Consider the following 22,490-nt stretch of genomic DNA (forward strand, 5'->3'; position numbering starts at 1 on the left):
AGTCAGAACCAAAAATTTTCTCTGACTTTTGTTATACCACAGGTAGTCATGCCACCCCGATCTTAGATCATGTCCTTCCAATATTAGCAGTTTAGTGTTTTTCAGAGTGGCCCAATATACATGCTTCATAATATGCTTTGAAATCTGGGAGAACCAATCCTCCTCTCTTCTTATCGTCCATTAATATTCTTAACTTTATCCTTGGTCTTTTATTTTTCCATATAAATTTTGTTAGATCGGTATTCCATTTTTTAAAGAGGTAGTCATTCCTAATTATTGGTAGTGTGTGAAAAAGAAACAGTAATTTGGGCAGAATAGACATTTTTTATTATAGCTGAGATATTTTGATATTTCCATTTTTCCATATCTTGCTTAATCGTAGTCCAGTGTTTTTCATAATTTTTCAAAAGTTTAGCATTACTAGATGTCATTATCAGTATGTCCTCCTTCAGTTTCCCGTCTATGTTTTCTGTTAGTATCTTAGTTTTTTGTTTGTTCAATGTAAAACCTGCTAATTTCCCAAATATTTCTATCTTCTCAACCCACATGTTGTTCTTACCCGGGTTTTCAATTATGCAGACTACATCATCAGCGTATACTTGCATTTTGTAGTTTTGGTTCCTAATTTTTAACCCTTCTAGGGTTTTATCTTCATTTATGCTTCTCAGTAATGTTTCCATAATTATGATGAACAGAAGTGGTGATAATGGGCACCCTTGCCGTGTTCCCCTGTTGATTTGAATATTTTTCCGGTTTTCTTGGCCATTTGTTATTAATGTCGCTCCTTGTTTCGAATATATGGCTTCTACAACAACAACAACAACAACAACAACAACAACAACAACAACAACAACAACAATGCTGTTATTTATTTATCATGTCAGAAGCAAAACGAGTGTACAAGTTGTAATGTATTTGAAAACACAAAATTAAAAAAAACACAACAACAACAACAACAACAACAACAACTTGGTATTATACTAATGCCATGGCCGCCGCCCTGTCCTGAGGGAGAGAATGCCCACCTTGGAGGAATTTTCCGCCTCACAATGGCCGAGCCCTTTGCTTTGTGATGTCTTCCTAGAAAGGCTTATGATGGGTGGGCATCCGTCAGTGTGGGCTCCTAGGCCGGCGGGGGCGAGGCGGGCTGGGCTGACCCAAGACGGGGTCCCCGCGGGCATCAAGCCGGGCACAGAAGACCCTCCCAGCATGCCCAAGGCTTGACCCGTCACTCAAATTCTTAGGGACATCATGTGGGCACTGAGCAGCGGCTGCGGGACATCTTGGCTGAGCCTCTTTCTAGCCGGTGAGCGATTGGGGTTCAATGGGGTGCGTGATACAAATATACTGTATATACTCGAAGATAAGCTGAGTTTTTCAGCCCTTATTTATGAGCTGAAAAAGCCTCCCCTGGCTTATAATCGGGTCAAGGTCAAGGCTTGCAGGCTGTTGCTTGCAATATGTGATCTATTTCTCTCTTCTCCTCCCTTATCAGTGTGTTTTCTTTTGCAAAGCCTCCCTCGCTCTTAATCAAGGGAATGGTTTGCAAAGAGAAAGACACTCTTGCAAGTCAGGAAGAAGAAAAATATATATACATTAATCTTATGAAAGCATTTCCTCCTGAAATATTTTTCAGGGATTGGGTTCAATGGGGTGCGTGATACAAATATATTATCTATCTGTACAAGGAGAGACCCAAGGGGTACATTTAGGGGGTGGGAAAGATCATGGCTTTGGCCGTGGGTGGCCTGCTATACACCATGGCTGTGCCCACAAACACACCCAGCGGGTTGGTTCCCATCCTTTCAATTTGTCTTAAATTGAAACTTTCATGTTTGCATTATTTGTATTATTGTTACTTTCACGTATGGCTTAATACTTTCATGTCTGGCTCAAAGGCACCGACTGATGGCCTTTCAGCCCACCTAGTGATTAAAACATTAAATACATAGAGAACACAGTGCATTAATGGAACGGTGCAGAAGGATTGTTGCTGGTCATCCATAAAAATGTCAAGAAATCATTGGACGCATTTGGACCCTACTTGAGCTGTCATATCTCCATGCAGTGGGATCTTGGGAGTTGTAGTTTGCACACGTTGGCAGAGAAGGCTGATGACCTTGCAACACTACAGTTCCCAGGATCCTATAGCATTGAACCTTTGAAGTTTAAATAGGGCCAAACTGCATTTGTTCTGCAGTGTAGGGGCACCTTTAGGAAAACTGTAACTCCCAGGATTCCATAGCATTAAACCATTGCAGTAAAAACGTATTTATTTACTGTATTTATATACCACTTTCCTCACCCCTGGGGTCTATGTCAAACTGCTTTAATTCCACAATACAGGTGGGCCTTTAATACCCCCAAGGCCTAAACATCCTCAAATCCCATAGCATTGAGTCAGGGCGGTTCAAGTGGCACCAAACTGCAATAATTCTACAATGTAGATGGCCCATTATCACCTCACAGAATTGCAAATCCTAGAGTCCCATAGCATTAAGCCAGGGCAGTTCAAATTACATTCATTTGATAGTGTAGGTGTACCCTGGCTTCATGAATGGGAAAACATAGTAGAAAATATCATATTTCATCGCATAATAGTCACCATCACAAAATAGTCTCACCCCCATTTTTTTAGGTGCCAAAATAGTATTTTTGTTTTCCTTGCATAATACAAGGGCTATCCAGAAAGTAGATTACGTTTTGGAATTAAAAATGAACAAAGTATAGGAGAAAATATTTACCATATGCAGTTGAAAGCCACACCCAAATACCACATCTCACATAGTCGCCATTAAAATCTAGTGCTTACCATAGCGATGAAGGAGCTTTGCAACTCCTTCCCCACTAAATTCTGCCGCTTGCGCCCTCAACCAGCCGGTCACCCCTTCCTGCAGCTGTTCAGTGTCGCCAAAACGCTGCGTTGCCAGCCATGTCCCCATTGTTGGAAACAAATGGTTGAGGAAGCAAGCGGCAAAATTTAGTGGGGAAGAAGTTGCAAAGCTCATTCATTGCTATGGTAAGTGCCTAGATTTGAATCGCGACTACGTGAGAAGTGGTATTTGGGTGTGGCTTTCAACTGCATATGGTAAATGTTTTCTCCTATACTTTGTTCATTTTTAATTCCAAAACGTAATGTACTTTCTGGATAGCCCTCGTAGTTGCACCCATATTTGAGGCTGATCCTTCCCTTCCTTCTTTCCTTCCTTCCTTCCTTCCTTCCTTCCTTCCTTCCTTCCTTCCTTCCTTCCTTCCTTCCTTCCTTCCCTCCATCCCGTTTTCTTGGAATACAACTGGGTGTGTGTGTGTATGTCAAACTGCAGGATCCAGTTAGCAAAAAGAAAACCACTCACAAACAGGTTTGGTTGGAGCTGGCTATGACTGCTTTTAGGTCTACAGAAAGGAAAGACTCTGCTGGTTTTTCCCCCGTTAGCTCTTCATTTTAAAGCCCATCGCCCACCCCATTCTTCAGTTTCCGCTTCCCAAAGGTTTCACAACTTGGTCTCCAACACTATTTGCTGGCTCAGGTTGACATGGAGAGATTTTGGATAATGGAATATGATTGTGCTAGAAAGAAGGAAGGAAGGAAGGAAGGAAGGAAGGAAGGAAGGAAGGACGAGATAATCAGCCGCAAATGCGTCTGTAATTTAAGAACAAACAGGAATGGAGCTGTTTCTTTGAGGCTGGATCGTCCCTCTTCCTCCTCTTTCAGAGCCAAGGCAATTCATTTAAAATCAACACCAACAGAAAATAGAGAATCAAAGGCAGATGTCGTTTCCTCGCGTCTTTATTTTAATGAAAAAAGGGCGACTATTATGCAATGAAATATGGGTAAGTGTTCAAACCTGATTACAACTTGGAATACAGTACTGTGTGTGTGGATAATGGGATATGACTGTTCTAGAAAGATAACACTGAATGTTGGCTTCTCCAACCAGCCCAGATCTGGAGTTCGTGCTTCCTCGTGGCTCACTCGCAAGCCACCAAAAACGTGACTATTAGCATTGCAGTGACCCCGGAGTACCCATTGATTGGAGACTCGGTTACACTGATCCCGGTGACAACGGCAATGGACGTGATCTCCTGCCTGTGGCTCAAGAGCTTTGATAGCGAATACCATGAGATCTTCTTGCATAAGATAAAACCTGACAATAAGGTCGTGATGGGAGATGGCTACGACGGGAGGCAGATCCTCCGGTCCAACTGTACCATGCGTATCACCCAACTGAAAACCGAGGACATGACTCTCTACGTTCTCATCAGGAACACCACTGGGGTGACCGAGATTGGCAAAACCTTCCTGCGGATCCTGGAAGATAGTAAAGGTTTGGGGTTTTGGGGGGCATCTACATGGCCAAACAGTGGCACTTTTACTTCTTCTTTTATATATTTTTTTTCACATGTACAGTAGTAGGGTTGTGCAAAATTATCATTAATTGTTGTAAGTTGAATCAATTTCGTCAAATTCATATTTACGAGGCGATATCCGACACGTGGGCATGGCCTGCGCCAAAAACGTAACAGTCCAAACATACCCAATACTTTTTCGTTTGCTCTTTGTAAACCTAAAGATTCAAGGGTATAGCTGTTGTGACTAATTTTTTTTAATTCCCTAAAATCAGTAGATGTACGAATACTTCTTGTGTCACTGTACAGAAAATTTAAGGAGGTTGCTCTTGTCGGGTTTTTTTAAAGCTGTTTATAAAACTTTGAAAATTCCCCATAAACCCATAGATAAGTGAAACGTTCTGAAACTTGGTGGGCTAAGTTTCACCCCAATAACTGCAAAAACGAGGAGCTGCTGAAGTTTCCCCACTGGCACAACTACGATAACGAAAAAGAAGCGAGATTTCGTAACTCGCGTTAGAGTAATGAAATTTTCACTGACAAGAACTTTAGAAACACTTGGGAAACGAAACGCCCGCTAATTTTGTACTGAGTTTTGAGACATGTTTTATTGATTGCACAGCCCTAATGTATACAGTAGAGTCTCACTTATCCAACACTTGCTTATCCAACATTCTGGATTATCCAAAGCATTTTTGTAGTCAATGTTTTCAATACATCATGATATTTTGGTGCTAAATTTTTAACTACACTAATTGCAACATAACATTACTGCGTATTGAACTACTTTTTCTGTCAAATTTGTTGTATAACATGATGTTTTGGTGCTTAATTTGTAAAATCATAACCTAATTTGATGTTTAATAGGCTTTTTCTTAATCCCTCCTTATTGTCCAACATATTTGCTTATCCAACGTTCTGCCGGCCCGTTTATGTTGGATAAGTGAGACTCTACTGTACTAAATTCATAAATACAGTAATTACTACGTAGCATTACTGCTTATTGAACTACTTTTTCTGTCAAATTTGTTGTATAACATGATGTTTTGGTGCTTAATTTGTAAAATCATAACCTAATTTGATGTTTAATAGGCTTTTCCTTAATCCCTCCTTATTATCCAACATATTTGCTTATCCTACGTTCTGCCGGCCCGTTTATGTTGGATAAATGAGACTCTACTGTACTAAATTCATAAATACAGTAATTACTACGTAGCATTACTGCTTATTGAATTACTTTTTCTGTCAAATTTGTTGTATAACATGATGTTTTGGTGCTTAATTTGTAAAATCATAACCTAATTTGATGTTTAATAGGCTTTTCCTTAATCCCTCCTTATTATCCAACATATTCGCTTATCCAACATTCTGCCGGCCCGTTTATGTTGGATAAGTGAGACTCTACTGTATATTGTAAAAAAGAGAGAAGAAGTCTAAGAGAAGGCTGAAGCATGAGGTTTTTAGACAAATGGATCTAATTTACTTATGTTTTAATTTTTATAATGTATTTTAATGATGTATTTTTATAGTTTTAATTGATTATATGTACTGTTTTTTTGTTTTATTATTATGTTCTTGGCATTAAATGTTGCCAACTGTGTAAGCCGCCCTGAGTCCCCACCGGGTGAGAAGGGCGGGGTATAAATTCTGGAAATAAAATAAATAAATAAAGTCTAAGTGAAGTTCAACCAAGCAGAGTAACCCCTTCGGGATCACAGATCTCTGTGTCCTACGTCCAGAAAGGGGATGATGGGAGCTGCAGTCATTTTTTCTGATCCCAGACCAGTTGGCGGAAGCAGAGCTCTTGAGGAAAGAAATAGGGGTGGATAACCTGTCCCAACATCCTATGGCAGTCCTAATGGTGTTTCCTTGTGTGCCCAGCGAACACGCCTTCTCCAGATCCAGATGCGGGCGAACCAAAGGTCATCACCTTGGGCAACATGGCCGGCATTGGCGTCGCCTGCCTCATTGTGTCCCTCTTAATCGTAGGCCTGATTATGTACCGGACCATGAAACAACCGGAAGGGTAATATTAATTTAATCTTTGTTCTTTATTTCCAATGGATCCGTCGTCTCTTGCGGGGAGGAACTCAAGAGACAAAAGCAAATCATTACCTCCGCCTATATCTAAAGACTATTTTGTGCTATTTTAAAATGTTTAATTATAACCATGAAAAACATTACAATGGATTTAAAATACACACAAAAACCAGTTTACTCGGATTTAAAAAGAGTATTATTATTATTAGGGGCCCCTGGTGGCACAGTGTGTTAAAGCGCTGAGCTGCTGAACTTGTGGACCAAAAGGTCCCAGGTTCAAATCCCGGGAGCGGAGTGAGCGCCCCAGTTTCTGCCAACCTAGCAGTTCGAAAACATGCAAATGTGAGTAGATCAATAGGTGCCGCTCCGGCGGGAAGGTAACAGCGCTCCATGCAGTCATGCTGGCCACATGACCTTGGAGGTGTCTACGGACAATGCCGGCTCTTTGGCTTAGAAATGGAGATGAGCATCAACCCTCAGAGTGTGAGTAGATCAATAGGTACTGCTCCGGCGGGAAAGTAACAGTGCTCCATGTAGTCATGCCAGTGGCCACATGACCTTGGAGGTGTCTATGGACAATGCCGGCTCTTTGGCTTAGAAATGGAGATGAGCGCCAACCCCCAGAGTGTGAGTACATCAATAGGTACTGCTCCGGCAGGAAAGTAACAGTTCTCCATGTAGTCATGCCAGTGGCCACATGACCTTGGAGGTGTCTATGGACAATGCCGGCTCTTTGCCTTAGAAATGGAGATGAGCGCCAACCCCCAGAGTGTGAGTAGATCAATAGGTACTGCTCTGGCAGGAAGGTAACAGCGCGCCATGCAATCATGCTGGCCACATGACCTTGGAGATGTCTACGGACAACGCCGGCTCTTCGGCTTAGAAATGGAGATGAGCACCAACCCTCAGAATGTGAGTAGATCAATAGGTACTGCTCCAGTGGGAAGTTAACGGCGCTCCATGTAGTCATGCCAGTGGCCATGTGACCTTGGAGGTGTCTACGGACAACGCCGGTTCTTTGGCTTAGAAATGGAGATGAGCGCCAACCCCCAGAGTGTGAGTAGATCAATAGGTACTGCTCCAGTGGGAAGTTAACGGTGCTCCATGTAGTCATGCCAGTGGCCACATGACCTTGGAGGTGTCTACGGACAACGCCGGCTCTTCGGCTTAGAAATGGAGATGAGCACCAACCCCCAGAGCAGGTCATGACTGGACTTAACGTCAGGGGAAACCTTTACCTTTTAAAAATTATTATTATTGACACAACGACGTTGTATGGCGTCGTTTTCTTTCCGGTCTGTTTAAGTTGGACTCATCTCTTCATTCCTTTCTTTCTTTCCTTGGGAATAGCTTGGGTTCTGGAGAAGGTAGAAGCCCTCATTCATCATCCAAGTAAGTACCAAGCCAGTTGGAAACAATAGGAGAGTGGGCATTGCCCTTAGAAAAAGCTAAACATTTCATTGGGATATGGTTAAGGTGGACTCATCTCTTAATTCCTTTCTTTCTTTCCTTGGGAATAGCTTGGGTTCTGGAGGACGTAGAAGCCCCCATACGCCATCCAAGTAAGTACCAAGCCAGTTGGAAACAATAGGAGTGTGGGCATTTCTGTTAGGGAAAACTAGACTTTCCTTTGGGATACTGGGATCGCCGGGGAGAAATGAGGGAGGGAATGTCGGAGATCCCAAGATCCTGCTTTTGCAAATTTAGACATAAATTCAAGTGAAGGCGGATCAAGCGGCACAAAGACAGAAGCAATATGAGATATGAAGACAGAAGTAATACAAGACAATAAGACAGAATTAATAGAAGTCATGAAGACAGAAGCAATGCGAGAGATGGCAAAAGCAACGTACAATATGGGCATGAAGACAAAAGTTATACAAAACATGAAAGCTAAAGTAATATAATACACTAGCACTCCCATAATGCCCCAGCACTGAGTTGTGGCTATTCAAGTGAGGGCAGACTGTAGATATATCCTAGATCAGTTTAATTTTATAATATACTAGCTTTGCCCGGCCACACGTTGCTGTGGCTTATGGTTTCAGAGTGTTGCTCTTAATTTACTGTCTTGATTTTAGAGATTGTATTGTTCTGTATTATTATATCACAGTAATTATTACATATTGTATTTATAATCTTATATAATCTGCTTAGAACTGGATTATATGAGGCCCCTTCTACACAGCTGTATAAAATGCACACTGAAGTGGATTATATGGGAGTGTGGAGTCCAGATAATCCAGTTCAAAGTAGATAATCTAAGATTATAAATGGGTTATATAGCTGTGTGGAAGGGCCTTGAGTCTACACTGCCATATACTGTAATCCAGTTCAAATCTGATAATCTGTATTTTATAGGCAGTGTGGAAGAGGCCTAAGTGAGGCCTAACTCTGCCTGTCCCCTGGGCTGAGTGGGTTGCTAGGAGACCAAGTGAGCGGAGCTTAGCCTTCTGTCAGCAATTGGATAAAAACAATTATTCCTCTCCCTCTAATTAGGACTTTATTTTTCTTTTCTTTTTGTTGTATGAACGTAGAGGCATGGATGAGGGGTTGTGCTGCCAAGTTTAGTGTTTCTGGGATTTGTAGTTTTGTTGTTTTGTCCTAGGCCGAAATTTCATTACCCTTTTATATATATAGATAAAGACAATAGGAATACAAACTGTGGACATGAAGACAAAAGTAATATAAAATGTAGGCATGAAGACAGAAGGAGTGCAAGACAGGATGGCAAAAATAGTACAAACTAATGAACATGAAGACAAAAGTAATATAGAGCATGGGCACAAAGACAGAAGTACTTTAATACAAATGATGTACACGAAGACAACTTTAATATAAAATATGGGCAGTAAAGAGGATGTAATACAAAATGCAAAGACAAAAGTAATAGAGAAGTAGTTTATTTCATGCTTAGCTCATAGGTCTTTCACATACAGGGCAAACCAATAAATACATAAACATTGGATTATGAAATATAATACGAAACACACCATTAAAATGGTATATAAACCATTAAAATGCTACATAAATCAATGGCGAGATGTACCCTCAAAATATTACATTAAAAATATATAAACTAGCTCTTGCAAAGTGAAAGTAGGGGAGAACCTCAGGGATCAGGGCAAAATAAAAGTGGATTCTCTGTTGCCATAGCAACAGATCCTGGCTAAGGTGATGGAGGGGGGGATGGGATGGGAGGGAAGAGAACAGGTTTGGCCCCATTGATCACACTACAATTTGTCTTTTTAGACCTGGGAGCCAACCGAGACTAAGCATGCATACTCCTGGACCTGGACCTGCACCCCAGTAAGTACTGGACCTGAAAGACATGTTACATTTATATGATTTGGTTGCCTTGCATCAGAACTCATTGGGCTGTGAGATAGAAATGGGACAGCATTTCTAATCATAGAAGAAAATACTGTTTGATGAACATGTGGTATATTGGCAGCACCTGGATAATTAATGACTGTAAATCTCATGATGCAATACCTAAGGGGTGTGGCTGAGTCATTATGTGTGAGGTAAGATGTATTGCAAAAGGGTTGCATCACCTAGTAATCATTGCAAAGGGGTTGCATCAGCCAGTATCATCGAAAAGGGGTTGCATCAGCCAATGTCACTGCAAAAGAGTTGCATCACCTAGTAATAATTGCAAAGGGGTTGCATCAGCCAGTAATAATTGCAAAGGGGTTGTGTCAGCCAATGTCACTGCAAAAGAGTTGCATCAGCCGGTAATAATTGCAAAGGAGTTGCATCAGCCAGTATCATCGAAAAGGGGTTGCATCAGCCAATGTCACTGCAAAAGAGTTGCATCACCTAGTAATAATTGCAAAGGGGTTGCATCAGCCGATAATAATTGCAAAGGGGTTGTGTCAGCCAATGTCACTACAAAAAAGTTGCATCAGCTGGTAATAATTGCAAAGGGGTTGTATCAGCCATTGTCATTGCAAAGGGATTACATCACCTAATAATCATTGCAAAGGGGTTGCATCAGCCAGTGTCATTGCAAAGAGGTTGCATCAGCCGGTAATAATTGCAAAGGGATTGTGTCAGCCAGTGTCATTGCAAAAGGGTTGCATCAGCCAGCTTCCCTTATTAATGACCTATCAGCAGGTGGCTATATGAGGAGGAGGAAAGAATCCATCTTTCTCTCTCCTGTGTGACTCAATGTGAGTATTTACCTATGTTGTATGTGACTCTCTGATTACTCTGGTTGTTTTCAAGTACAAAGAAAGTGGATCTGCATATTCTGATTGTATATTTGTATATATTGCTGTTGTCGATGACAGGAGATATAACAGCAAGAGAGATCATTTGAAAGCCCAAAGAGTCCGGTTTATTATTTTCAGCTGAATCTCTGGCAGTGGAATCTCTTCAATAAAACAAACCAGAGCCCCCATCAAGGCGTTGACTTGCCTTTTATACATTTTCAGACAAAGAACATGCTTCTACATACATCTCGTCATCAGTACGTCACTTCACATGTTTACACACATGGGCATAAATATGCACAATCAGCATTTTTCTATCTAAGCACTCTAAAAAGCCTGTAGCAAGTTACAGATCCCAAGAGAGATCCATCAAGAGGCGACTCTTGGCCTGTCAAGCTGTACTAGGAACCAATTCACACTGGAATGTATAGAAAACAGGCCCCCCTTCTCCCCTCTGTCCTGTCAGCTTGTGCATCCCTAAAATCTAACACAGAGAGAGTCTGATTTTTCTACATTTCACTGCTTCTAATGTGCATACAATATATGTCTAAATATCCATATTTTTCAGTTCCTCATCATTGCAACAGTGACGATTAAAGTCTCTGGATATTTTGGATGAAAAGCTGAATCCGTCAGTTTACTATACAGTGTGTAGATAAGGTCAGATGCTGACAGACTCTGTTAATAGACGGGGAGAAGCATGTTTTGCTGGGAAAGGACTTGTCTGTATTTTTGCTTGCTTCTGGGACACTTGATATCCAGCCTGCAGCAGCTCAGGGAGTCGTGATTTGAAAACTATAAACCTCTTCAGGTACAAGCACAACCCATGACAAGGGTTATGGGCCCAGTATCCAGCCAGATGCGTTGCCGCTGTGCAAGGGCTTGGATTGCATGGCCCATCATCTCCAGTGGTGGCCAGTGAGAAGGTGAATATTCTCTGTTTGCCTGAGTTTCAGAATTTGGAGCACCTCATGGGAGTGAATTTGTCTGTGCAGAGTGGTTGAAATAGGTTTACTTTAGGGTTGCCATACAAATTAGTAACTGCAAAATAGTTTTTCCAAAAATAAGAATTAAATCGGAGACTGTTGTCCTTCCAGGTGAAATCAGCCCAGGTGTCTAACCTGCATCCCACCTGGAATCCACCTGGACCCCATGGACTTTCTTCCAGAGACCCTAAGAAGACCAAAGAAGAAGAAGAAGTGCTTCATCTTCCAGGATAACCTCCCAAACATCTTGACCATCCTTTGCACCCATCCAGGCTCCTTGTTGCCCGGAGAGAAAGATAAACCCATTATATATCCACGGATGGAATAAAAACCTCCAGTATCCACCACTTTGGCCTCCGCCGTGCTCCTTCTTCCGTAACCGTTGGATGAATTTAGGTCCGTCTACTCTGTAGAATGAAAGCAGTTAGGGTCCCAATCTCTCCTTCCTTCCCTGGACAGCTCTTATGAAGTTCAGAATCAAACTTGGAACTGACCTCTCCTGCAATGGACACCGGAGGAACATGGTGTCCATGAGGTGAGAGAATGCCCACCTCAGAGGAATCTTCCCGCCTCACAATGGCCGAGCCCTTTGCTTTGTGATGTCTTCCTAGAAAGGCTTATGATGGGTGGGGGGCCGTCAGTGTGGGATCCTAGGCCGGCGGGGGCGAGGTGGACTGGGCTGACCCAAGACGGGGTCCCCGCGGGCATCAAGTCAGGCACAGAAGACCTCCCAGCATGCCCAAGGCTTGATCCATCACTCAAATTCTTAGGGACATCATGTGGGCACTGAGCAGCGGTTGTGGGACATCTTGGCTGAGCCTCTTCCTAGCCGGTGAGAGATTGGGTGCCATGAATACTTTCTAAACAAAAGTTCTTTTATTGCAATTTCAGTGTGAGAGGGTCTATCAAAACTTTTACTGAACATTTTTACACATGAGACATACAGATTCTATGTAACCAGGGGCGGCTCAACCGCGAGGCAAATAAGGCACTTGCCTGTGGCGCCATGCTGTAGGGGGCGCAGCCGAGGCGCAACACCCGCCTCTTCTTGCCTTTGGCCTGGGCCCGCCTTTGTGCGCAGGCCCATTTTCGGGGCCTGTGGCCGCTTTCGGGGCCTGTTGCCACCTTCGTGGCCTTCAGAGGTTGTGAGGTCTGTTGGAAGCTAGGTAAGTTTTTGAAGAAATCAAAAACAGAATGAATGTATTTGGACCCAATTTGAACTGTCATATCTCAATACAGTGGGATCTTGGGAGTTGTAGTTTGCACACTTTGGCAGAGAAGGCTGAAGACCTTGTGACATTATGGTTTCCAGGATCCTATAGCATTGAGCCTTGGAAGTTGAAGTGGCGCCAAACTGTATTTGTTCTACTACTTGGGGCCGGGCTGTGGCGCAGGCTGTTGAGCAGCTGCAATAAATCACTCTGACCATGAGGTCATGAGTTCGAGGCCAGCCCATGGCGGGGTGAGCACCCGTCAATTAAAAATAAAATAGCAACCCGAAAGATAGTTGCATCTATCAAGTAGGAAATAAAGTATCACTTATAAAAGTGGGGAGGCAAGTTTAACTAATTTACGACCTGGAATGGGGAAGTGCCGTCAGAGTGGATGATGAAGCAGCTGCTCCCCCCTGTGGCCAGAATCGAACATCCCCTCAGAAGAAGGTTAAATTGCCTCTGCGTCTGTCTGTCTCGGTCTCTGTTTGATGTGTTTATGGGCATTGAATGTTTGCCCTATGTGTGTATAATGTGATCCGCCCTGAGCCCCCTTCGGGGTGAGAAGGACGGAATATAAATACTGTAAATAAATAAATAATAAATAAATAAGGGTAGGGGCACCCTTAGGAAAACTGCAACTCCCAGGATTTCATAGCATTGAGCTAATGCAGTTAAAGTTGTGTCAAGCTGCATTCATTCAGCAATTTTGGTGGGTCCTTAATATCCTTCAAACCTAAACATCCTCGAGTCCCATAGCATTGAGTCAGGGCGGTTCAAGTGGGGCCAGACTGCATTAATTCTACAATGTAGATGGCCCATTAACCTCTCACAGACCTGTAAAACCTAGGGTCCCATAGCATTAAGCCAGGGCAGTTCAAATTACATTCATTCAATAGTGTAGGTGTACCCTGGTTTCATGAATGGGGAAACATAGTGGAAAATACAGTATTTCATTGCATAATAGTCTCCACCGCATAATAGTCTCAAAGCCATTTTTCCGGGTGCCAAAAATAGTATTTTTGTTTTCCTCACATAATAGTTGCGCCCACATTTGGGGCTGATGCTCATTCCTTCATTCCTTCAATAATAATAATACGAGGGCTATCCGGAAAGTATGTTACATTTTGGAATTAAAAATTAATGAAGTATAGGATAAAATATTTATTATATGCAGTTAAAAGCCATACTTCAATAGTACCTTTAAACATAGTCCCCATTCAAAATTAGTCCCTTTTCAGAACTATTAATGAGTTTAGAAAGTTCCTACCCTCTGCAGTTTCCCGCCGAGTCCTGAAACTCAGCCAGCTGAAGAATGAATGCAGGAGGGAGGAGCAAACAAATCACCCGTTCTTGCTTAAAGGTACTATTGAAGTATGGCTTTTAACTGCATATAATAAATATTTTATCCTATACTTCGTTCATTTTTAATTCCAAAACGTAACATACTTTCTGGATAGCCCTTGTAACAACAACAACAACAACAACAACAACAACAACTTATTTTTACATCCCGCCTCCGTTTCCTCAAAGGGCTTTGGGGCAGCTTACAGTCTTCTCTCTTTTATTCTTCCTCTGAGGCCTTAAGTCAGTTTTTAAAAACCTGGAATTGGATATCGGATCTCCCCTCCTTCCTCCTTTCTCCAAAGAACCCCATTCCAGGTTTTGTAAGACGTCTTCAAGGCCTTGGAAGAAGGAGAGAAGAGCGAAGCTTCAAAGATAACCGGGTTATAGTTCTTAAACTGATTTGCTTTTTGAGAAGGAAGGCAAGCAGGCAGGCAAGCAGGCAGACATGCAGAATCAGCCCCAAATGTCCCTGCAATGTAAAAACTAACAGGAATGGAGCTGGATCATCCCTCTTCATCCTCCCCATTCAGACGCAAGGCAATTTGTTTTTTTAAAAGAACACCAACAAAAGACAGAGAATCAAAGGCAGATGCTGTTTCCTCGCATAATAGTCGCACTCTCTTTATTTTAATGAAAAAGGCAACAATTATATGCTGAAATATGGGTAAGTGTTCTACACTGTTTACAACTTGGAATACAATTGGTGTGTGTGTCTGGATAATGGGATATGACTATGCTAGAAAGATAATATTGGACATTGGCTTCTCCAACCAGCCCAGGTCTTGAGTTCATGCTTCTTCGTAGCTCACTCACAAGACGCTGGAAACGTGACCATCCGCATTGAATTGCTCCCAAAGTACCCAAAGGTCGGAGACTCAGTTAAACTCATCCCGGAGTTGACGGATTGGGCCGTGACCTCCTGCCTGTGGCTCAGGAGCTTCGGCACCCACAACTATCGGATCTTCTTGCACGAGTTCCAGCCCAACGATAAGATCACGAAAGGAGATGGCCATGACGGGAAGCAGTTCCTCTTGCAGTACTGTGACTTGCTCATCACCAAGCTGAACATGAGGGACATGGGGTTCTACAAGATCATCAAGACCACCACCGGGGAGACTGAGATTGGAGAAGCCTTTCTGCAGATCCTGGAAGACACTGAAGGTTTGGGGTCTTGGGAACGTCTACATGGCCTAATGGAGGCAATTTTTCTTCTTTTTTATTAATTTTTTCCACATGTACAGTGATAGGGCTGTGCAAAATTATTGCTAGTCCTCGTAAGTTGTATCCAATTAGGTTAAATTCATACTTATCAGGTGATATCCAACGCTGGGACGTGGCCTGTGTCAAAAACTTAAGAATCGAAACTCACCCAATAGGTTTTCATTTGGATTTGGTAAACCTCGGAAGCCTCTCAGTCAGTTTCATTTTCAGCTCAAGGAAGTAAAAGCAAAGCCAAAAAGGCTGCCTTTCCTCTTTAAACAAATGGCCTCGCTTCTGGTGTGAGAGAATTGGCTGTCTGTAAGGACGTTGCCCAGATGATGCCCGGATGTTTGATGTTTTACCATCCTGTTGGAGGCTTCTTCTCTAACTGGTAAATCTCGGAAGCCTCTCAAAGTCAGTTTCATTTTCAGCTCAAGGAAGTAAAGCAAAGCCAAAAAGGCTGCCTTTCCTTTTTAAAAGAATGGCCTCGCTTCTGGTGTGAGAGAATTGGCCGTCTGCAAGGACGTTGCCCAAATGACGCCCGGATGTTTGATGTTTTACCATCCTGTTGGAGGCTTCTTCTCTAACTGGTAAACCTCAGAAGCCTCTCAAAGTCAATTTGGGAAAATGCAGAGTTCGCTGGGAAAGAGACTGAGAAAGCACAGGATTCTGGGAAATGTAGTTTGGGAAGGCGAGGAGACCTATGGCTCCTGTGCCGGCTTGACCTTGACCCGATTATAACCCGGGGGAGGCTTTTTCAGCTCATAAAAAGGGCTGAAAAACTTGGCTTATCTTCGAGTATACGTTTCTGAGACTTATGGCAGCAATACATCCCAGATGAGTTGGCGGAAGCAGAGCTTCTGAGTAAAGATATCCTATGGCATTCCTAATGGAGTTTCCTTGTGTTCCCAGTGGTCACTCCTTCTCTAGATCCGCCCAAACGAAAGGAGAGGGTCGACACCGTGGTCACCGTGGCAGGCATCCTCGTCGGCTGCCTGATCGGGGCCGTCTTAGTCGTCAGCCTGATCTCTTGCCAGATCACAAAACAACCGGAAGGGTAATATTAACTTAATCTCTTGTTCTTTATTTCCAATGGATCCATCATCTTTTGGGGGAGGAACTCAAGAGGTAAAAGCAAATCATTACCCTAAAAAACAGGAGTGTCACAGACTGACACAATGCTATGGGAAAAGGTGAGATAGATACGCTCTCCTTCAAAATGTTTATAGCCCTGCCCTCAGTTTCCCTCATCATCATCATCATCATCATTATTATTTTATTGTATGACACAGCAAACAAGATAAATATGCTGGATTTCGTGTCACAAAATCACAAGTCGAACACTTCCCAAGCGTCTAGGACTGTGTGATGTATTTTCGGATGATGCGCGCAGATCCCAGTAGGGTGGCCTTTTGCAGTTGGCAGATCATAATTTTGTCAATGTCTATTGTTTCCAAATGCTGGCTGAGTCTTTTGGCACGGCACCCAGTGTGCCCATCACCACCGGAACCGCCTGCACTGGTTTCTGCCAGAGTCTTTGCATTTCAATCTTGAGGTCCTGATAGTGGCTGAGTTTTTCCTGTTGTTTTTCGTCAATGTGACTATCACCTGGGATGGTGACATCAATGATCCAAACCTTTTTCCTTTCCACAACTGTGATGTCTGGTGTGTTGTGTTCCAGAACTTTGTCAGTCTGGATTCGGAAGTCCCACAGTATCTTTGCGTGCTCATTTTCCAATACTTTTGCAGGTTTGTGATCCGACCAGTGTACTATAATTCTCTCTCTCTCTCTCTCTCTCTCTCTCTCTCTCTCTCTCTCTCTCTCTCTCTCTCTCTATATATATATATATATATATATATATATATATATATATATATAATTGGCATTACAATATTACAGAGTATATTCTATTACTCTAACAATATCTCTATATATTTATATCCATTTATCTAGCTGTATCTAGAAATCATCATCATTGGTATTAAAATAACCAAGTGTGTACTATAGTGCTCTATCTATCTCTATCTATATGTTAAAAGTCATTGTTACCACAAGAGGTCACTAGAGGGTTTCCATGGAGAGCTAAATCAGCCAAATCCCTGAGGGACAGAGAAAATACTGCTTTGTTTTCAGTCTGATGAGGGAACCACCCCTACAATCAAAACATTAACCATTAGTTGACTAATAAATACCATTACAAAATGCAAACCCAGGCAATGTTTGGTACCTCCACTGGTATCTATATGAAACACACACATACGTGGCGCAGACGGGAGAGCAATGAGTCACTGACCAGGAGGTCATAAGTTCGAGGCCCGCTCGGAGCTATGTTTGTTTGTCTTTGTCCTGTGTTAAAAAGGCATTGAATGTTTGCCTAATATGTGTAATGTGATCCGCCCTGAGTCCCCTTCGGGGTGAGAAGGGCGGAATATAAATGATGTAAATAAATAATAAATAAATAAATTTCTACCTGGTATGGTTAAGATGGACTCATCTCTTAATTCCTTTCTTTCCTTCCTTGGGAATAGCTTGGGTTCTGGAGAAGGTAGAAGCCCTCATTCATCATCCAAGTAAGTACCAAGCCAGTTGGAAACAATAGGAGTGTGGACATTTCTCTTTGGGAAAACTAGACTTTCCTTTGGGATACTGGGATCACCGGGGAGAAATGAGGGAGGGAATGTCGGCGATCCCAAGATCCTGCTTTTGCAAATTAAGACATAAATTCAAGTGAAGGAGGAGGATGTAATACAAGCTGTAAAGGCAAAAATAATTGAGAAAATTAATAATGAAAGAAAAATTCCTTATTATTATTATAAAAACTCATTTAAAATATGGATATTAAGACAAAGGCAATATAAAATATAACTGCTAAGTTGTAGAAAACCCTGCCAATCAAAAGACTGGCAGTTCCATCCCGGGTTGGGGTGAGCACCCGCCATCAGGCCCAGCTTTGTGAGCTCAAAATATTACATTAAATACTATATGAACTAGCTCTTGCAAAGTTAAAAAATAAGTAAAATTCTATATTATTAAAACTTAAGCCAGAAACACTTGGGATATTGACATCCACACTATGATTAAGTAAAAGCATCCCCAGAACAGTTGCAAAAGTAATACAAATTATGGGCATGAAGACAACATTAAGATAAAACATGGGCAGGAAGACAGAAGTAATAGAAAATATGGACACCAAGACAGAAGTAACACAAATTATCCGAAGACATGTGATATGAATCCAAGGGCATGGGGACAAGTGTACTATGGGTTGCAAGGGATCCAATGTAGGGGAGAACCTTAAGGATCAGGGAAAAATAAAAGTGGATTCTCTGTTGCCATAGCAACACATCCTGGCTGAAATTCCGGAGGGGAGGATGGGATGGGAGGGAGGGGAACAAGTTTAGTCCCATTGATCACACTACAATCTGTCTTTTTAGACCTGGGAGCCAGCCAAGACTAAGCATTCATACCCTTGGACCTGGACCTGCACCCCAGTAAGTACTGGACCTGAAAGACTTGTTGCATGTATCAGAACCCATTGGGTTGTGAGATAGAAATGGGACAGCATTTCTAATCATAGAAGAAAATACTGTTTGATGAACATGCGGTATATTGACAACACATGAACAGTTAATGACTTTGAATCTCATGATGCAATACCTAAGGGGTGTGGTAATGGTTGAGTCATTGTGTGAGTTAAGATGTATTGCAAAGGGGTTGCATCAGCCAGTGTCATTGCATAGGGGCTCCACAAGCCAGTGTCATTGCAAAGGGGTTGCATCAGCCAGTGTGATCAGATAGGAGCTGCATCAGCCACTGTCACTGCAAAGTGAGTTAAGATGTATTGTAAAGTGAGTTAATATCACTGCAAAGCTGCATTAGCCAATGTCACTGCAAAGTGAGTTAAGATGTATTGTAAAGGGGTTGCATCAGCCAGTGTAATTGCAAAGGGGTTGCATCAGCCAATGTCATTGCTGTCAGGGTATTGTGTATTGTGAAATGTTAAATCAATCTGGGTTATTAGAAATGCCTTATGTGTTAGTTTTTGGCAAGGCATTCCAGTAGTTATGGAGTTAATGAGAGCCTGCTATGATTGACGTATCACAGGACCAATGGGGTCAAGTTTGTTTTGACCGGGACTTTCTTCTTGGTCTGTGGAATGCAGAGGAGTGTCTTCAGTGTGTGTGTGAGTTGCTTCGGCGAGAGCACTCATGGAGAAAGGACTGATTTGTTCTATTTGTATATAGTTATGTAAATAAAGATTTATAGGCGTTGATTTTCAACCGAACCTTCGTCTGCTGGAGTGTGTTTGACCAGTGCTGTTTTTCCACATGGGAAGACAGTCTGGATAAGGAGGTGAGACCGAGATGATGATGTTTTTGGAATCCACTCTGCACCCCATCATCCCCTGACAATTGCAACAGATCCTGGCTGAAATTCTGGAAGCGAGAATGGGATGGGAGGGGAACAGGTTTAGCCCCACTGATCACACTACAATCTGTCTTTTTAGACCTGGGAGCCAGCAGAGACTAAGCATTCATACCCTTGTACCTGCACCCCAGTAAGTATTGGACCTGAAAGACTTGTTGCATATATATGGTGTTGTTGCCATGTATCAGAACCCATTGGGTTGTGAGATAGAAACGGAACAGCATTTCTAATCATAGAAGAAAATACTGTTTGGTGAACCTGTGGTATATGGATAGCACCTGGATAATTAATGACTGTGAATATCATGATACAATATCTAAGGGGTGTGGTAATGGTTGAGTCATTGTGTGAGGTAAGATATATTGCAAAGTGAGTTAAGATGTATTGTAAAGTGAGTTAATATCACTGCAAAGCTGCATTAGCCAATTTCACTGCAAAGTGAGTTAAGATGTATTGTAAAGGGGTTGCATCAGCCAGTGTAATTGCAAAGGGGCTGCATCAGCCAATGGCATTGCAACAGATCCTGGCTGAAATTCTGGATGGGAGGGAGGAGAACAGGTTTGGCCTCATTTTCTTTTTTTTAATTTTCTTTTTACATAAACAATCCTCGTGTTGGTGGTGGGAATTGTAAATGTTTTGTATGTCTATGGTATGTATTTTTTGTGTTTTAAAAAATAAAAATTTATTAATAAATTAAAATTTATTTTTTTTAAAAAAAGGTTTGGCCTCATTGATCACTCTATAATCTGTTCTTTTAATCCTAGGAGCCAGCAGAGACTAAGCATCCACAGCCTCGGACCCGTACCTACCTACACCTGAGTACGTACTGGAATGGAAAGATGTGTTACGTTTATATGATTTGGTTGCCTTGTATCAGAACTCATTGGGCTGTGAGATAGAAACGGGACAGCATTTCTAATCCTAAAAGAAAATACTGTTTGATAAACATGTAGTATATTGACTGTTAATGCAATGCTGAAGGGGGTGTAGTAATGGCTGAGTAACCATGTGAGGTAAGGTGTATTGCAAATTGGTTGCATCAGCCGATGTCATTACAAAGGAGTCACATCAGCCAATGTCACTGCAAAAGGGTTGCATCACCTAGTAATCATCGCAAAAGAGTTGCATCAGCCGGTAATAATTGCAAAGGGGTTGTTTCAGCCATTGTCATTGCAAAGGGGTTACATCAGCCAGCTTTCCTTATTAATGACCTATCGGCAGGTGGCTATAGAAGGAGGTGGAAAGAATCCATCTTTCTCTCTCCTGTGTGACTCAATGTGAGTATTTACCTATGTTGTATGTGACTCTCTGATTACTCTGGTTGTTTTCAAGTACAAGGAAAGTGGATCTGTGTATTCTGATTATATATTTGTATATATTGCAATGGTGAAGATTAAAGTCTCCGGATATTTTGGATGAAAACCTGAATCTGTGAGTTTACTATACAGTATGTAGATAAGGTCAGATGTTGGCAGTTAGACTCTGTAAATAGATGGGGAGTAGCACGTTTTGCTGGGAAAGGACTCGTGTGTATTTTTGCTTCCTTCCGGGACACTTGCTATCCAGTTTGCAGAAATTCAGGGAGGTCGTGATTTGAAAACTATAAACCTCTTCATGTACAAGCACAACCCGTGACAAAGGTTATGGGCCCAGTATCCAACCAGATGCGTTGCCGCTGTGCAAGGGCTTGGATTGCATGGCCCATCATCTCCAGTGGTGGCCGGTGAGAAGGTGAATATTCTCTGTTTGGCTGAACTCCAGATTTTGGAGCACCCCATGTGTATTTGAATGTGTATTTGAATGTGTATTTGCAGAGTGGTTGAAATAGGTTTACTTTAGGGTTGCCATACACACAGTAACTGCAAAATAGTTTTTTCCAAAAATAAGAATTAAATTGGAGATTGTTGTCTTTCCAGGTGAAATCAGCCCAGGTGTCCGACCTGCATCCCACCTGGAATCCACCTGGACCCCATGGACTTTCCTCCCAAGACCCTAAGAAGACGGAAAAGAAGAAGAAGCTCCATCTTCCAGGATCACCTCCCAAACATCTTGACCATACTTTGCACCCATCCAGGCCCCTTGTTGCCCGGAGAGAAAGACAAACCCATTATATATCCTCGGATGGAATAAAATCCTCCAGTGTCCACCACTTTGGCCTCTGCAGTGCTCCTTCCTCCGGGACCGTTGGATGAATTTAGGTCTGGGTACATCTTCCGTCTACACTGTGGAATGAAAGCGGTTTGACTCCACTTGAATTTTCCTGTCTGTAGTAGTGCAAAATCTTCCGCTTTCTCTATGAAAAACCACATCACGGCACATCCCAGGATTGCATAGCATGGAGCCAGGGCAGTTCAAGTGGGATCAAACTGCATTAATTTTACCATGTAGATGCATCCCATTGGTGGATGTGTGGCATTTGGAGCAGAGAATCCACTCTTGGTTTCCCCACGAATCCTGTGCATTGTATCCCTTGCAACCTTATTTATTTATTATTCAAACTTATATGCTGCCACTCCCCTAGGGATCGGGGTGGTTTACAAGAACAGGCTAAAATCAACAATTTTAAAACATTTTAAAAACATCTTAAAAACATCCTAAAAGCACCTTTTAAAACATCAATAACAGAACTCAAAAGCCCGCCTCCGTTCCCGTATGGTTTATTAACAGTGATTCCCAAAGTGGGTGCTACCGCCCCCTGGTGGGCGCTGTAGTG

At 42.3% G+C, this 22,490-nt stretch overlaps 2 protein-coding genes across 9 annotated transcripts; both read left to right on the plus strand.

The window, feature by feature from the left end:
* The first annotated feature begins 1,104 nt into the window (after positions 1 to 1,104).
* On the plus strand, positions 1,105 to 11,937 carry LOC134293734 (uncharacterized). Of its 3 annotated transcripts, XM_062962252.1 has the most exons (8): positions 1,111 to 1,306; positions 3,713 to 3,831; positions 3,939 to 4,325; positions 6,229 to 6,373; positions 7,738 to 7,779; positions 7,908 to 7,949; positions 9,640 to 9,696; positions 11,702 to 11,937. In XM_062962252.1, exons 2-8 carry the CDS (start codon positions 3,828 to 3,830, stop codon positions 11,703 to 11,705), a joined length of 681 nt encoding a protein of 226 aa, XP_062818322.1. In that variant the 5' UTR covers positions 1,111 to 1,306; positions 3,713 to 3,827; the 3' UTR covers positions 11,706 to 11,937. The 3 variants fall into 3 exon arrangements, with proteins under 3 accessions (XP_062818321.1, XP_062818320.1, XP_062818322.1); XM_062962251.1 differs by lacking the exon at positions 3,713 to 3,831 and having other exon boundaries at positions 1,105 to 1,306; positions 3,939 to 4,319; XM_062962250.1 differs by lacking the exon at positions 3,713 to 3,831 and having other exon boundaries at positions 1,106 to 1,306.
* A 140-nt stretch (positions 11,938 to 12,077) lies between these two features.
* LOC100558043 (uncharacterized) lies at positions 12,078 to 21,926 on the plus strand. Of its 6 annotated transcripts, none has more exons than XM_062962244.1 (8): positions 12,078 to 12,422; positions 14,923 to 15,309; positions 16,261 to 16,405; positions 17,878 to 17,919; positions 18,784 to 18,840; positions 19,857 to 19,907; positions 20,542 to 20,596; positions 21,694 to 21,926. In XM_062962244.1, the coding sequence occupies exons 1-7, from the start codon at positions 12,368 to 12,370 to the stop codon at positions 20,594 to 20,596; spliced, it is 792 nt and encodes a 263-aa protein (XP_062818314.1). In that variant the 5' UTR covers positions 12,078 to 12,367; the 3' UTR covers positions 21,694 to 21,926. The 6 variants fall into 6 exon arrangements, with proteins under 6 accessions (XP_062818314.1, XP_062818315.1, XP_062818317.1 ...); XM_062962245.1 differs by having other exon boundaries at positions 14,953 to 15,309; XM_008122504.3 differs by lacking the exon at positions 12,078 to 12,422 and adding an exon at positions 12,440 to 14,812.
* The last annotated feature ends 564 nt before the right edge of the window (positions 21,927 to 22,490 follow it).

Source organism: Anolis carolinensis, unplaced genomic scaffold, assembly GCF_035594765.1.
Source record: "Anolis carolinensis isolate JA03-04 unplaced genomic scaffold, rAnoCar3.1.pri scaffold_10, whole genome shotgun sequence".
Classification (NCBI taxonomy): Eukaryota; Metazoa; Chordata; class Lepidosauria; order Squamata; family Dactyloidae; genus Anolis; species Anolis carolinensis.

Coding starts and splice junctions, on each gene's coding strand:
- LOC134293734 (XM_062962250.1), top strand. CDS start 1,252: ATGTGGGCACTGAGCAGCGGCTGCGGGACATCTTGGCTGAGCCTCTTT. Junction 4,326..6,228: donor GATCCTGGAAGATAGTAAAG/GTTTGGGGTTTT, acceptor TTGTGTGCCCAG/CGAACACGCCTTCTCCAGAT. Junction 7,780..7,907: donor AGCCCTCATTCATCATCCAA/GTAAGTACCAAG, acceptor CCTTGGGAATAG/CTTGGGTTCTGGAGGACGTA.
- LOC100558043 (XM_062962244.1), top strand. CDS start 12,368: ATGTGGGCACTGAGCAGCGGTTGTGGGACATCTTGGCTGAGCCTCTTC. Junction 16,406..17,877: donor ATCACAAAACAACCGGAAGG/GTAATATTAACT, acceptor CCTTGGGAATAG/CTTGGGTTCTGGAGAAGGTA. Junction 17,920..18,783: donor AGCCCTCATTCATCATCCAA/GTAAGTACCAAG, acceptor CTGTCTTTTTAG/ACCTGGGAGCCAGCCAAGAC.